This window comes from Nothobranchius furzeri, chromosome 9 (assembly GCF_043380555.1).
Source record: "Nothobranchius furzeri strain GRZ-AD chromosome 9, NfurGRZ-RIMD1, whole genome shotgun sequence".
Taxonomy (NCBI): Eukaryota; Metazoa; Chordata; class Actinopteri; order Cyprinodontiformes; family Nothobranchiidae; genus Nothobranchius; species Nothobranchius furzeri.
This window is the reverse complement of record NC_091749.1, coordinates 59,474,407-59,490,535: the sequence shown is the minus strand read 5'-3', so window position 1 is coordinate 59,490,535 and position 16,129 is coordinate 59,474,407. Positions and strand designations below refer to the sequence as shown.

The following is a 16,129-nucleotide window of genomic DNA, read 5'->3' as shown; positions in this document are numbered from 1 at the left end:
CCTCAGTTGATTCACAAAACTTCTGAAACGAATCAGCTTTTAAACACTGAGTTTAACCAGCTGCTAAATCTTAATTTTGTGCACTGCTCAGTACTTAAATCAGACATCTAATTAAAGTTAATCAAACAAATTAGTAAACTGACCAAGAATTAAATATTCAAAACTGCTAAATTATAAATTTTTAAATGAAAATCATTTTGGAGCATTTTAAGCAGATGTTATTCAGGATTTTAAATATACACAATAATGTAATATACATTTAAATTACCTTCTGCAGCAGTACTGGGCTGCTCGGGGATGTGCCTGACTTTAAATCGGCCTTACTAAATGTTATATATCAGCCCGCTATATCGGTCTACTCCTCATTGGAGTGTAGGATCATATAAATCTGAGGTGTGCAATACCTGTTGAGGAACTTCCTGAAGATTCTACGGTAAGCGTAACCAGCACGCCTCACCCTGATGTTCTCCTTCAGGCCCAAATACTCCACCTGGTGCTTCACTCTGAAAACAAAAAAAAAAATGATTTTTTCCACATTGGATGGAGAAACCACGCCTCAGTCCAAGTTTTTTAAGGTCGGTTTATCCTCATTCCTCAGTGGTTTCTCCTCCTGTTCCCTCCATAAGTGGTTTTTACAAACACTGTGGATCTAAACCCGCTAATTTACGTCCACTAACTCCAGCTGTTTCTGTAGTTTCTGATTCCTCCACCTCACTCAGCATGGCTCTAACACCCGCTCTGTTAACAATAAGTCCTTCCTGCTCAATGATTTAATTCTCTCTAAAAACCTGGATTTTCTGTTTCTGTTTCTGATTATTCTGGTCTGATTGAACTCTGCCCGAGTGGTTGTTCTTTTCTTAACCAGCCCCGGGGTTCTGGTCATGGTGGAGGCCTAGCTGTTGCTTTCAGAGACCATCTTCCATGTAGCTCTACAACCTTTGGTCACTTTGCTTCCTTTGAACTGCAGCTGATTAAAGTCGGGCGAAAGGACCCGTTCTACTGTGCTGTGGTCTATCGTCCACCTGGTCCAAACAGTTCTTTCCTTCAGGAGTTTAGTGACTTTCTATCCTCCACTGTGAAGCTGTCCAGACTGGTGATTGTTGGTGACTTTAACATCCACTCTGATCACGTTGCCATGAATTTCTCCAGCCTTATGGACTCCTTCAGCTTGACCCAGCATGTTTCTGGCCCCACACACAACAGGGGGCACACTCTAGACCTTGTTTTTACCCTGAGTCTAAATGCTGACAGTGTTTGTCCTGAGGACGTTACAACATCTGTCCTGTCAGAACCAGATCAGTTCCTGCAGTGAACCCTACTCCCTGGTTTACTGACAGCCTTCGCAGCCTGAAGCGCCAATGCAGAAAAATTGAGCGCTTGTGGAAGAAAACCCATCTCCACGTCCATCTGCTGCACCTAAAGGATCTTCTGACATCCTTTAACTCTGCAGTCAGAGACGCCAGGGTTTCCTATTTCTCCAACCTGGTGCCCCAGAGCAAAGGGAACCCCAAGGTGCTGTTTAACACCATCAGCAGTATCGTCTCTCCTGCCTCTCCTACAGCCTCCATCCACTCTGTTGCAGACTGTGAGAACTTTCTGTCTTTCTTTGTGGACAAAGTCAATAAGGTTAGATCTAGCATCTCTCCTTCAGCCTTATCGCCGCCTCTCCCGACTCCAACCAGGCCCATCATCCTAGATAGCTTTGCTCCTGTTTCTTTGCCTGAGTTAACCAAACTAGTTAACTCTATGAAGACCTCTGCATGCCCCCTCGACATCTTACCCTCAACTTTGTTTAAAAGTGCTTTTCAGTCCATCGGTCCCAGCGTGCTCTCTATAATTTATGCTTCTCTGGTTTCTGGTCAGGTCCCTGCTTACTTAAGAACGCTGTAATCCACCCGCTTCTTAAAAAACCGAGTCTCGACCCCTCTCTCCATAGCAGCTTCAGACCCATCTCTAAACTTCCATTCATCTCCAAGATCTTGGAAAAGGTTGTGGCTTAACAACTCACAGCTGCTCTTGATGAACATAACATCTATGATTGCTTAGTCAGGTTTTCGTAGAGCTCATTCTACTGAAACAGCTCTTCTTAAGGTCTCTAATGACCTTCTGACTCACAGTGATGCAGGGGACTGTTCTGTTCTTGTCCTTCTGGACCTGACTGCAGCCTTTGACACTGTTGACCATCACCTGCTACTGGAGAGACTGAGAGACTGGGCAGGCCTATCAGGATCTGCTCTGGAGTGGTTCTCCTCTTATCTCTCTGAGCGCTCTTTTTCTGTGGCCGTCTCCAAGTTTAGGTCCCCCACCACCTCCCTTACCCATGGTGTCCCACAAGGTTCTGTGCTGGGGCCTCTGCTCTTCCTCCTCTATCTGCTTCCTCTTCAGCACATCCTGAGCTCCTTCAAAGGAATCTTCTACCATCTTTATGCAGATGACATCCAACTGTACTTCTCCTTTAAGCCCCATGAGATGTCTAAGCTGCAGCTGTTACACACCTGCTTAGACTCTATCAAAACCTGGATGGCTGGGAGCTTTCTACAGCTGAATGAAGATAAGACTGAGATCCTCATCTGTGCCCCAGACAAGCTGGTTCCCAAAGCCAGAGACTCTCTTGGTCAGCTTGCTTCTCACATCAAAACCTCTGTCAGGAATCTTGGCATGACCTTTGACCCAGCTCTCACCCTGGATTCTCATGTCAGTTCTCTTGTTCGCTCTTCCTTCTTCCATCTCAGGAACATTGCTAAGCTGAGTCCCATTCTGTCTCGCTCTGAACTTGAGACAGTTATCCACACCTTCATCTCCTCACACTTAGACTACTGTAACTCTCTTTTCACGTGTCTGAGCAGAACCTCCCTGAATCGTCTACAGGTGGTTCAGAATGCCTGTGCTTGGCTTCTGACCAAGTCCTCCAAATACACCCACATCACCCTGCATCTCCTCCAGCTTCTCTGGCTGCCAGTCAACTTCAGGGTTCATTTCAAGATCCTGGTTCTGGTCTATAGGGTCTTACATGGACAAGCACCATCTTACATTGGTGATCTTCTTAGTCCCTACACTCCCAGCAGGTCCCTGAGGTCCAGTGATCAAAGCCTACTGGTTGTGCAGCACCAGGCTAAAGACCAAAGGTGACAGATCATTTGCTGCTGTGGCCCCCAGACTCTGGAACTCTCTCCCCCTGAGCCTGAGATCAGTGGTCTCCTTTAAAAAACAGCTGAAAACTCACTTGTTCAAGCTGGCTTTTGTATGACCTTCTTCACCACTCTCTCTTTTTTCTGCTCTCCCCACCTATTCCACCTTCCTCAGGATCCACTGATTTCCCTCTTTCCTATTCACTCTCTCTCTTTCTTAACATTTTTTTAATCACAATTGTCTATTTTTTGTTCATTTTAAATATATTTTTAACCATTTTCTAAATTCTTTTTTATATTTTTACATTTTTTGTTTTTGTGAAGCGCCTCGTGATTTTTATCTTGAGAGGCGCTATAGAAATGATATTTTCTTCTTCTTCTTCTTCTTCTTCTTCTTCTTCTTCTTCACATCCTCCATCACCTTCCAAGGCTTTCCTCTTGCGTTTGTGTTAATCATGAGTAATCCACTTAAAAAAAACAAGAAAAAGAAGCCCTCATGACACGTGGGAAGTGATAACTGAGGATCATTGTTTGTAGAATAGTTGCTTCTACTAACATGTTCCTTAAACAAAGAGCTTAAGCACTGACTGGTACACCCAGACTTCCTGAGAAAATGCCACTTCCGTGGCTAATTAATGAGCTGCATTGCTCTCAGCTCCCAACAGGAAGTTCATAAGCTCCAAACAATGCTACATCACTGCGTACGTGAACATGCAGCGCTTAATACCCGGCACGAGGGGAAGGAACAGAGGGGAAAATCAACAAACAAAAGCATAAAGGGGAAGCTTTGGAGTACAGCGTTGAAAGTGGGGTAAGTATAAGTGTATGGAATGATAAAATATTATTAATTTGTTTGTTAAATGCAGATTTTAATGTTGTCTATCTGATCAGGGTTAATTTTACTTTACTTTTCATGCCTAGAATCAGAAGTCTTGTCCTTTTTCTACATTAGCATGGTAATTTGGGTTGTTTGTGTATCTGATTTCATTTCAAATAAAAATAATTCCTTTCAGTTTGACATTTGTTTAGTTATAACACTATTAAAATAATTCTTATTTCAGGCTTTAAAGTGTTAATGTTCCTCAATTTCTCCACAATCTTTGTTATATTTGCGGATAAATTTACTTTGTCCAACGAGTCGCATCAGTCTCCTTTCACATACAGAACACTACCCTGTTGCTGCCAAACACGTCTGATTTGTTTTAATTTGAATGATGTAAAACAGGCATCTGAAAACATGTGCATGTTGTTGTTGTGAATAAATCCACCACTGTTTTAATGATGCATAGGCTGGTCACTCACCGCCCCTCGTCCCAGTCTTTGGGCTTCTTGGTCTCATTTGGTTTGATGCAGCGGATGTAGTGAGGAGTGCATTTCATCAGCGTGCTCACCAGATCGTTGGCTTGTTTCTGAAGGAGAGGAAAAGATGCACAACAGTATGGTTAAAGTCTTGACATGAAACACATGTTATCTTATCTAAAAAACAACATTTAGAGGCATAATGATGAACATGCACCTTTATTTTGCTGCCTGCAGTAGTGGGCCGACCCTTCTTTTCAGCACTGAGGTTTTCTGGAAACAGTGCTCTGATGAAGCCGCTGTGAGGAGGTAAAATGTTAGAATTAACAGATTTATTTTTGCAAAACCCACAGAAACAAAACATCCTAAATGTGCTGCTAGCAGCCAAAATGAAAAAATGTGGTTAATGATTGCAGAGGCGAGGACCTTAGACTGAATAAGGTCACTGGTCTGAATTCCTGAAACTTTTGGGAAGGTTTGAGTTGGGGGAGGCTCAGGCTGGGAAAACGAAAGGTGTGTGTGTGTGTGTGGGAGTGTGTGGGGGAGTGTGTGTGCAAAAAATTAAATGTACAGGGTCACTTCAGCAGAGAAAGACCTAGTTCTATTTGAACTATCACCTCGAAGTAAAACGACTGCAGCATTTATTTCTCCAAAAGTTAAAGCGGCATTCATCGCTAAACATAATAATTTTAATCATTATTATTACCTTAAGAGAGACATATTTTGGCCTTTTCCTTAAGTTATAATAGTTCAATGTTTGATACGAAACATGTTTAAGTTCTTTGGACTAAATCCCTCTCATGTAAAATGAACTCAGCAGTTTTCTTCTGGACATTTTCAGTACCTTCCAGAATGAGTTGTTTCAGGATGGAGCTGGCCCCGCCCATCTACCCTCCCTCCCTTCCCCAGTTATAAGCTGAGAAGTGTTGATATCTCTGAGGGGCTTGGAGCAGTGTCACAGCATGACATCACAAATGTTGTTTTAGGCACAATATTCCTAAAATCAAACACCGTCAGAAAATGCATGAAAGGATTTTTTTTGTGTGTTTGGAGTTTTTACAGAGGCAGTAAACACCCACATGGAAGCACAAAAGGATGCAAAAGGTGAGTTTTGCATAACACGTCCCCTTTAATATGAATATTTATATCATTTTTACTGCACCCCTTATTGTTCTACATGAACATAAAAGGCAAAAACATTTTCATTGCTTTTTTCTTGGTCTAACACTTTAATGGTTAATTAAAAATGAATCCAGTTTGTTTTAAACTTTTTTAGACTTCAGTTTTGCAGAAGAAAAACGACGGAAACCTGATCTGTGGTGCATTATGGAACACCGTGCTGGGATACTTGACCCAGTCTGCAGTCATAGATGGAGTCGAAACCAGAAACCCTATTAACGCAGAAGTGTTCCCTCCTCTCTCTTGTTACTGTTACAGAGAAGTAGATGCAGAGTTTTATGAATTTATAAAGATAACTCTAATTTCAACTTTTAAAAAACTCAGATTATTTTAATATTCACTCTTCATATTTTGTTTTACCTCTCCTTTGGGGCTCCATAGTCAGAACTGTTTGGTTTAAACTCCTGGCTGGAGACTTGGACACAGAATAGAGGATCAGCAGGTTGTGTGCACAAAAAGAAGTTGGCTAATATCCTCCAGCTGACACGACTGGTCAGTCCTTTCTTCTCTATTCAGACCTGCTGCTCCTAAGAATGGAGGCACTTCCTTTTTCTTCTGACGTTTCCTTTCTGTAACTCTTTCATCTGTGCAGACTTAAAGTACCATTAAAGGGATATTCCACCTAAAAGTGAAATTTTGTTGTGTTGACATATTTCCCAGAGTTAGATGAGTGGGAAAAACTATTTGTAACCAGCCCAGTTATTCTCCTGACCCAGCAGAATTCCTTTAGCCTTAGCTTAGCACAAAACTCAGCAAGTGAATGGGACCAACAAGCATTGTGATAAAAAAGTAGACTCCTCCTTTGGGGAAAACGAACACTGACATAATGTCTGGTTCTATTTTCCCATCTTAAGTTGGCAACAACAATATAATGAAACAAATTGACACAAAGGGGGCCCAATGTTTTCTAAATAAAAACGGGGGAGGTAATCATGGGCCCCTCTCCCCTCTTGGGCCCTGGGTAGTCAGGTCCACTTTTCCCCCCAGTACGACGCCCCTGATCCCAGCCTTACAGCCCCACCCTCAGCTCCTCCTCTCTTCCCTTTTGTGGAATTGTCTGGGCTTGACGGAACCTGTGACATGGTCAAAATGGCGGTGGTGGCCACCTCCCATTTGGCCTCAAAAACGTGATATTGGAGCCTATGGAAAGGAGATGTCCAGTATATTTATGTCGATGGGTGGTACACAGACAATACGGGCTGCTTGAACAGATGGTCACTTTGAAACAAAAAAACCCTCAAAACCATAAAACAAAGTGACCAAACTGTACATTTGAATGCAACATCTTTAGCCAGAAACCAGACGTGATTCAGGTCAGAGGGCGAGATGACCCTGAACCTCACACACTTCAACTGTTTCCTGCCAGATTGCAGATGGGCCGATGCTTCTGCAGCTTTTATTCATATGCGTTGACAAGCTACTTACATCTCGCTGCTCTGCATCAGCTCAATGAGGTCAGTGAAAAGGACGTCCCGGTTCCTCTCACAGAAACCGTCTGCGTCGTAGGACACCTGTGGAGAGGCGGGACAATCATCAGGGGCTGATCTACCTAAAAACCAAAAGCAGCAGATCTTCTAAACAGAAAGGATGAAAAATGAACAATCTTAAGCTTTTCACCTCCCAGGATTAGCCTCCATTTAACACCAGCAGTCACATTAAAGTGAATGTTATTCCTACGATACTACAGGCTGAGGTGGGAGGAATGTTTTCAGCACAGTCATGGGAGTCTCAATTCTTTTATCGCAAGGCTCATTGAGCCTGCGGCATGTGTGCCAGGCCGAGGCCGCGGCACATCTGGAGAATGACACCAGACGACCTCAGCAGCCCCTCTGTCAAAATCCAAACTAGCACTAAACGAGAACATCTCACCATCTAAAATAACAAACTCGTAAGAAATGTACATTTGTAAGACAGAAAAAGACCAAGGAGAAGGTTGTTTTGAATTCAAAAAGGGACTCGGACTCCAGGATTGAAGCACCAGCTGCAGATGGATCATCTGCAGATGGATCATAGCAGAAGCAGCTCCCTTTACCAAAACCATAAAAAATAATAAGTCTATTTCCAGAACTCCAGTTGCCTACTTCAGTGTTTATACGCATCACCAGACACTGCAGCCAAAACAAGTGCATAAGGATGTTGTAATCATCTATTTTGATTCGTTGTTTCCAAATGAACTTATTAAAGCTTAAAAAAAGCTTTTGGAGCAGCCACGCCCACCTTGCCAGCATAGTGGTGGATGATGAAGCCCTGGTTCCAGCTGTTGAAATGCTCATGCGTGTTGATCTGGACTCTGAGCTTCTGCAGCATGGTCTGGTCAGCTCCTTCGCCCACGGCGTGCATGGTGGCACACACGTCATCCAGAATGCACATGATGCCCGGAGGAGTCTGGGATCACACAAGAAAAAGAAACCAACGATAATCACGTTGATCTTTTTATCAAAAACATCTGCATTTTAAACACTGAAGTATGTTTCAAAGAAATTATGCTAAAATATGCATGCAAACCACAAATTTCGAGCTTATTTTTTTTACTTCTGAAGCCTCACAGTGGTTTTACAGTAGTCAGACTGTTTAATACTGTTAAAAAGGACACGTGTTAACTCATTACTGGATTAGACAGAGAGCTGTACTGTCAGACACTGATACAAATCCCCTCTGCCCCTCTCAGACAGAGGCTCATTTTAAAGTCCTTGTTGTGGATTTTGTGGATCAGGCTTCTAAGCAGAAATGATAAATCAAATTAGGAGGCATGTCAACACGTTTGAGACTCCGAGGCTGCACAGAAAAAACTTTGAATGATTTTTAACACTCAGATTTGGAGAATAAAACAAACAAATGCTTGACTGTTTTTTAATTCTCTGATTATACTTTTTTCAGCTTTTAGTCTGTTTATTATTAGAGAGATCTTTTTTTAATGTTTTAGATTATTTGGACAGGAAGACATGTTGGCATTAGCTAAGAAAGTTTTAATTCTTCCAAAGCAGACTGACGACAATTGTCTGAGCCCTTGTAAATCTTAAAACTGTACAATAAACAGGTAATTAGAGTTAAAAAATTCAATTCTACTGAAACTTCATCCATAAATTTAATTATAGAGTTTTAGATTATCTAAAATTCTTTAAAAACTGTGAATCCTGCAGCTTTGTAGCGAGTTTTTTTTTGCTCCTTTTCTTTAGGTGTGCGGAACATTTTCCTGCATTTTCACCTTGCTCTCAATGAGATCGCACACAATCTTGTTGTTGAAGTAATCAATAGGCGTCCACTTGATGCCTTCCTGCACATACTCCTCCTGCAAGACACGAGAAGATTCAAATCGAGAACAGATTAACTGTTCCAATAAAAAAATGATCCACGAGAAGGAAAACATTACCTGCTCTGCCTTTAGCGTCAGCTCAATGAAGATCTGCTGGAGCTTCTCGTTCACAAAGTTGATGCAGAACTGTTCAAAGCCATTTTTCTAAAAGGAGATGATGTGGTTAAGAAAATCCTGATCGTCTAAATAATCTTCATCTTCAGTAAAGTGGAAATATTCTGTATGTTAACAACTTAATGGGAGCTACAAACAGGTATTCAGGTGTTGAAGCAAGGCCACATTGTTTATTTAAAGTAACACTACAGGTTTTAAATTTTAAGCTAGAGATTTAACATCGATCTCAGTGATTGTTAGAAACTTGACCAGTTTCATATTTGACACCACTGTGCAGCCCTCTGCGGACCAAAAACTGCACTTGATAGTTTTGTGTGTTCTAGGGGGAGCTTTTTACCTGCTTTACGGTTGTTAGCTGTAATGCTTCCGGTTAGCATTTTCAGTTTGCTTGTGTCAATAAAAAGCACAAGAAGAAAAAGACGAGGTTTGTTTTGTTGTTGGCGTCATGGCGGAGCCTGGCAGTTAAAGTAAGACAGTAATGTCTTTGTAGGTGAAGCAAAGAGAAAAAGCCAGAGTGAGCATCAGCACAGCCTACGCTAGTTTAAGAGAGCTAAAGAAGTCTACAAACTCACGGACTGATGGTGACCTGGCTTTGTTGCTATTGGACTTGGGAGTAATAATATTTTTTGTCCAACAGTGTGGATCTTTCTTACTTTCTGGTTTATTTTAGTATTAGCTGGTTCACATTAGTGTTAGCTCGTTGTTAGCACTAGCTACAGCAGACTGCAGCATGGTTGTAATTCCACTTTCAACCAGGAGGGTGGAAGAGTAGGAAACGGTCTAGTGTTACTTTAAAACTACAGTCCCATGAGGTAGTGTTTTTCAAACACTCTACATTTTAAGACTTCATTAATCTGAGTTAACTTAATCAGATTAACCCGTCTGAATCAGTAAATTAGTTTTTGTTTAGTCTAATCAAATACTGCAGGAACTTTGCTCTTGGTATTTAACAGATTTATAGCAAAACAATAATTTATAAAGTATGTTAATCAACTGCAGCCATATGTCACATTTAGTAAGCAGAATAAATAAATAAAAATACTTACTTGGAAAATTTCAAATCCATAAATGTCCAACACTCCAATATTTAACTCCTGGTGATTCTTCACCATGGCTTTGTTAATGGACTGAAATGAAAGGATTACTCTAAGCAAAGTGTTGCAGATTATTGATTAAGGACGTAAGAACGCACACTCATACCTCGACAAGGAAGTCAAACACGCGTGAATGCAAGGCCTTGGAGAGAGCGTCTCGCGTGTAGCATGCCTGCTCCACGTTCAGGGTGACGTCGATAGACTCCTTGGTGCTGCCCCACTTGCTGTCCATCGTTCTGCTCGTCAGCTTATCTTTCAGACGATTCTGGTCGATTCCGAGCAGAAACGCAGGGAACGCTAAAACTGATCAGGAGTAGAGAGAAGGGGAAATGTTAGGAATGCCAACTTTCTGACAAGGCAGAACAACATTAATTTGAAAACAAGGAAGCAAATGCCTCATGAGAACTTTGCATCATAGTTCATTGCTAAAAAGCCAGTCTTCAAATGGATATTTAGTGCCTCATTTCTTCTTTAAATCACATAAAAGCCTCACAAATAGGCTTTATGCATGTAAATGGAAAAACCTGGCCAGGGCTGAATGGCTAAAAATAGGCATCCTTTAAAAAGATTTCTATAATACTTGATTATCTCTAAAAATATGTTGTGCTAACTACAGCATTTGATAAAATTTGATGTTGATATTGTCCCTTGAGAGCCCCTCCCTCCCTTATTACAGTGACTCACTTCCCCTAAAAGGAAATAACTCTCAGGGCTGCAGACTCACTACGTCTGGGAATGCATCAGACTTTTGTAGTAGATCTCCTCCGCGAGGAGTTAAGGAAGGGACTGGCCATACGCCTGCTTCAGTCACGAGGAAAAGTCCTCCTCTGGGTTTGACAGGAGACGTATGGATCATATGCTGCAACCATGAGGACTTCAGAGCTTGTGTGGAAATGTTTGAAATGTAACGTTCAGAAAAAAAGCTTCCAGCAGCAGATTTGTTAGTCAAAGCAACAACGAACAATAAGATGATGTGTTGTCGAACCTGAGATGTGCAAATTATGCCAAGTCCTCTCAGTCCTTACTTCTTTCTTTAACGCTTGCAATAAATCCAAACTAACCAATCGTACGGAGCAAGGAGAGACCATCGGGGAGACACGGAAGAAGACTAGATGAGGTATGTCAAGGCATAAGCGAAGGCGACATATGGAAGAAATACATTCTCAACAGAATGACTTTTATAGACATTGAGTTTATGACAGTGAATTTTTATCCTGTGAAATCAAGTATTAGATTATTTATTTACTTGAAATACACTAGCAGAATATGGAAAACAACTGAGGGGCCTGGTGACCAAAGTAATCGTCACTTGACTGCAACGAGTGGCATTTTGTCAATCAAACTGCGCTTCACTCATGTGACACCAGTGATGTGTCGACTCGTATTAGTGAAGGTCTTGCACCACCAGGTTACCTCATTTGCTGTTGAATTTTTTATGCTGAAAATCTGTTGCAGAATTTTTGCTGGTGTGTAAAAAAAATGTAAATACATAATTTCATCCATCTATCCATCCATCCATTTTTGGCAGCTTATCCAGGATCTGGTCGCTGGGGCAGCAGCCTAAGCAGGGAGGCCCAGACTTCCCTCTCCTCAGCCACGTGGACCAGCTCCTCCGGGGGAATCCTAAGGTGTTTCCTGGCCAGCCCAAAGACATAGACCATCCAGTCTGTCCTGGGTCTTCCTTTAGGTCTTCTCCCGATTGGACAATCCGAGAAAACCTCACCAGGGATCTCATCCACTCCCTCATCCACCCCCATAGCCTTGCCACGCTTTTTGACCTCCTCAGTGACCTCAGAACCAGAGACTGGAGAGTGCAACCCAAAGTCTCCGGGCTCTGCTTCCTCACTGGAAGACGTGCTGCGAGATTGAGGAGGTCTTCGAAATACTCACCAATCCACAACGTCCTGAGTAGAGGTCAGCAGCACATTGTCCTCACTATAAACAGTGTTGGTAGCGCACCGTTTCCCCTCCTGATGCGCCCGATGGTGGACCAGAATCTCCATCATAATTTCACACAATAAAAATGTAATGTCTAAAAGACATCATATTCTGGTGAGACTATTTCTTTCATAGTGACAGAAGGAAAAGTCTACTTCCTTCTAGGCTCCGACTTAAGTCCAGACCTGCTAAAGTAGATTTAAATTTTCTGGTAACTGACATCAGACCGGATCACTAGGGACGGCTGGCTGCAGCCCAGCATTAACACAGTAAGACTTTTGGCCGTGGAAGTGGTGAGAAAAGGATTCTCTAAAAACCAGCCTGAGAAGTCCAGCTCAGGACACAGAGGAGACGAGAGACAGTCTCAATCTGTCCTCCTATTGGTCACACCACAGAACTGTCTCCAAGTCAGTGGATAACTACAGTTGTCCACTATTTGGTTCTGAACCAAAATATCTCAATGACTGGTTTCTTTGACTAAAAATGTCCAGATAAAAAAGAAGGTTAGCCTTTATGTGAAAACGTCCCAGCTAACTGTTAAAAATCAGCTCATAATTGGTGTGTTTTGAGCCCACTTACATTCTTCACTCTCCACAGCAGCATAGTTGCCCGATTCCTTGAATGTGATGTTCCCCAGGTGCAGGACTCCGGCCACAATCTGAAGCACCATGGATCTGTTTTCCCGCGAGATGCCGATCACATCCATGGCATGCTGGAGAAGCAACGAGAGAGAAAAATAACAAGCTAAATCAGGGCTTCAGCGTGGGCTTAGTCATTCTCGTCTCCTCTAATTCCTCCAGTTATGGTTTCACTGGTAAACATAAACAGGAAGAGTTCTTGCAAAGGAAAACAAAAGAAGGTGGTGACAGAGAATGTAAAGAGAAGACAGCGAAACATCTGCGTGAGATTCACAGCACCCCTGAGGCAGTTCCTGTCAGTTTGACACATGGAGTCTGACCATACCATTGTCTCCTGGAAGTCACTCTTGTCGTTGATGTCGTCCACTTTGTAGGAGCCAGACTGGTTGAGGTAAGTGTAGTAATCCAGGCTTGTGATTCCCAGGCTGCCCTTCTGCTCTCCGCTGGCGCCTTCTATCAACTGAGATCAGAAAGTTTATCAAGATGGAAAGATGCAAAAACGAGCCAATAAAGAAAACAAAAGCTGATGAAAGACCATCAGAGACAAAAGAAAAGCATATTTTGGCCCAAAGGTGGCTGAAGTGTGCAAACGTTGTAAATCATACAATTAACAAAGTACAGCAAAACAATCATGTTGCTATTTTTTATTTATGACTATGTTTTTACCTATTCTAAAACTAAATGCAAAAAAAGACTTTTCTTATAAAATGCATTTTGATGTCAGGCGTGTTTAAAGACGTCACCTCAACAACATCAAAGATTTACTAAAACTTTACTAACTTTGTTAGCTGTAATGCTATAGCAGTTAGCATTTCCAGTTAGCTGATGGTCAAAATAAAGCACAAGAAGCAAAAAATAAATAAATAAAGAAGTTTGCTTTTACTGTTGGCATCAGCGAAGCCTGGAAGTAAAAGTAAGAGGGTACGGTCTTCAGAGGCAAAAGAAGAGCTAAAATCAGAGTGAACATCATCGCGGCCTACACTCGTTTGAGGGAGCTAAAGAAGGCTCCAAAATCACAGACTGACAGTGACCTGGCTTTGTTGCTACTGGACTTGTAAGTAATAATATTATTTGTCCAACAGAGTGGCTCTTTTAACTTAGTGGTTTATTTTAATATTAGCTGGCTCATGTTAGTGTTAGCTTGTTGTGAGCGCTAGCTACAGTAGGCTGCTGTGAGGTAGTTTACAACAGTTGTAATTCCACTTTCAACCAGTAGGGCAGCGGAGCAGGAAACTGCTCCGTGTTACTTTAAAAGAAGGAATTTTAGGTCAACTATAATGTCTTAATAAATTGTCGATGTGTGAAACATTTATTTTGTCTTTCAATAAATTCTCCAGCACAACTTAACACTTCTTTTCTGAACAGGTTGGACACCAGACTAAAAAATCAAACGCTTTGACTTGTTTCCTCGACTCACCTGATAGAAAATGTGGAAACTCCTTTCTCCGGGATTCCTCATGACGACACGTGACTTCTCCAAAAGAAAGTTTGAAATTTTCCCTCCATCTGGTTCGCCACCAGAGCTGAACTGGATCTCAAAGTATTTCCCCTGTTGGATCACAGCAGTTGGTTTCTGCATTAGAATAAAGCTGAAATGACACGGCTGCAGTCGAAAAACCTGGCACCTGGTTCTCATAGAGCTACTTGTGTGTGTGTGTGTGTGTGTGTGTGTGTGTGTGTGTGTGTGTGTGTGTGTGTGTGTGTGTGTGTGTGTGTGTGTGTGTGTGTGTGTGTGTGTGTGTGTGTGTGTGTGTGTGTGTTCATTTGGTGTCAGTAAAAATTCTGATCCTGCTTTTTGTCTTGCTCTGCACTCCAGACAGGCCTGTAATGTATCTGTTTCAGTCAAACTGTGAGTAGAGTCCCAAAACTGAACAGAGACACTATTTATTCAGAGAGTTTCTAAAGTTGTGGTCTCAGTCCATCAGAGCCAATTAATTTGTCCACAAAACGGTTTAAAATATCTTAATGAAAGCTGCTTTGAATGGAAATAAAGGCTTTTTCCCATTTCACCCATAGTTGTGAAAATGCTTATTTTTCTCTTTCTCTCCCATGCATGTGTGTGTGTGTCCTCTGGTTAACCAGGTCACATATGAGGTTTGCTGCCTTGTGCTAGACAACAAAACCGAGAAGAAGCTGTTACCATAAATCTCGTTTTCAAAAGCCTCCGTTTCAATTCAAAGGTGTGCCACAAAAATCCTCCCGCCCTTAAGCCTTTAATAACCAACACAATAAAGGAACTGCAATTCAAGTTTGTTATTCTAGTTTCAGATTCCAAAAAGGGCACTTTAGATCCAAATTTTAGACGTTTTCACTGTTAAACGAGAACCATTTCTGAGCTGAAGTGCTTTGATTCACAAAAAGTGAAAACTAAGTGATGAAAGCCTCACAAATCTGCTGGAGTTGTTGTTCCTCAGAGTTTTGGCGTTTCCGAAGGCCTCCAGCAGCGGGTTGGACTGCAGGATGATGTCTTTGACGTGCTGCAGGGGGGGCAAATAATGTATCACACACACAGATCATACAGCACACACACACACACACAGCTCACCAACAGGCTGGTGCATCTATCTTTGGAAGTTTCCACTCAGCACGCACGCACACACACACACACACACACACACACACACACACACACACACACACACACACACACACACACACACACACACACACACACACACACACACACACACACACACACACACACACACACACACACACACACACACACACACACACACACACACACACACACACACACACACACACACACACACACACACACACACACACACACACACACACACACACACACACACACACACACACACACACACACACACACACACACACACACACACACGTCTACAGACAGTAGATGCACACAAACAGCGTCTGGAGGACATTATCCTTCCTGTGAGCCATGTGTGTGTCAGAGACACATGAGTTTTAAATCTTTTCAGCAGACAGAGCGGTTCCCTTTTCTATTACTGTTCCCAGAAGGTGACCGGAGTGTTTTTCTTGACTTTAAAAATTTTAAATACTTTCACAAAGACTTGTGTGGACTTAAATAGACAAAAAGCTAAGAATACATTTCAGTATCTCCAAAATAAATCAAATATATTCTAACATGATTCAAATGAGTTCTGAATAGGTTGCTCAAAAATGAAGGGAAGCATGCAAATAAATAAAAATTATATAATGGTTCATGGTTTCACTGTGAAATTTATAACATTAGATAAATTAATATGACAAAACGCTAATCAGAAATTGCTTTATTTGGGATTTGGAAGCTGTAAATATTGTTCCTAATCCAAAATCTCTAGGTGGATAAACTCCACAGGCTCTTCCTCTTCAGAGTTTAAGATATTATCAAGCTGAGAAGTGGACATCTGCTGGTTTGGAGGAGCTGCCAGATGGCTGAAGGGG

The 16,129-nt window shown here is 41.9% G+C and overlaps 1 protein-coding gene across 2 annotated transcripts in view; it reads right to left on the bottom strand.

Annotated features, from left to right (window-relative positions):
- myo1ea (myosin IEa) overlaps positions 1–16,129 on the bottom strand; it is a 50,403-nt gene that overhangs the window by 10,180 nt on the left and 24,094 nt on the right. Inside the window, exons 6-18 of one of the 2 annotated variants that reach the window (XM_054732101.2) lie at positions 15,091–15,180; positions 14,121–14,276; positions 13,029–13,163; positions 12,645–12,777; positions 10,234–10,430; positions 10,080–10,160; positions 8,977–9,063; positions 8,812–8,895; positions 7,824–7,991; positions 7,032–7,117; positions 4,645–4,726; positions 4,431–4,537; positions 405–503 (exon numbers count right to left, since the gene is read on the bottom strand). In XM_054732101.2, the coding sequence (XP_054588076.1) occupies positions 405–503; positions 4,431–4,537; positions 4,645–4,726; positions 7,032–7,117; positions 7,824–7,991; positions 8,812–8,895; positions 8,977–9,063; positions 10,080–10,160; positions 10,234–10,430; positions 12,645–12,777; positions 13,029–13,163; positions 14,121–14,276; positions 15,091–15,180 (1,505 nt within the window). The remainder of the gene's footprint in view (positions 1–404; positions 504–4,430; positions 4,538–4,644; positions 4,727–7,031; positions 7,118–7,823; positions 7,992–8,811; positions 8,896–8,976; positions 9,064–10,079; positions 10,161–10,233; positions 10,431–12,644; positions 12,778–13,028; positions 13,164–14,120; positions 14,277–15,090; positions 15,181–16,129) is intronic. The other variant, XM_015952989.3, reaches the window with a different exon arrangement.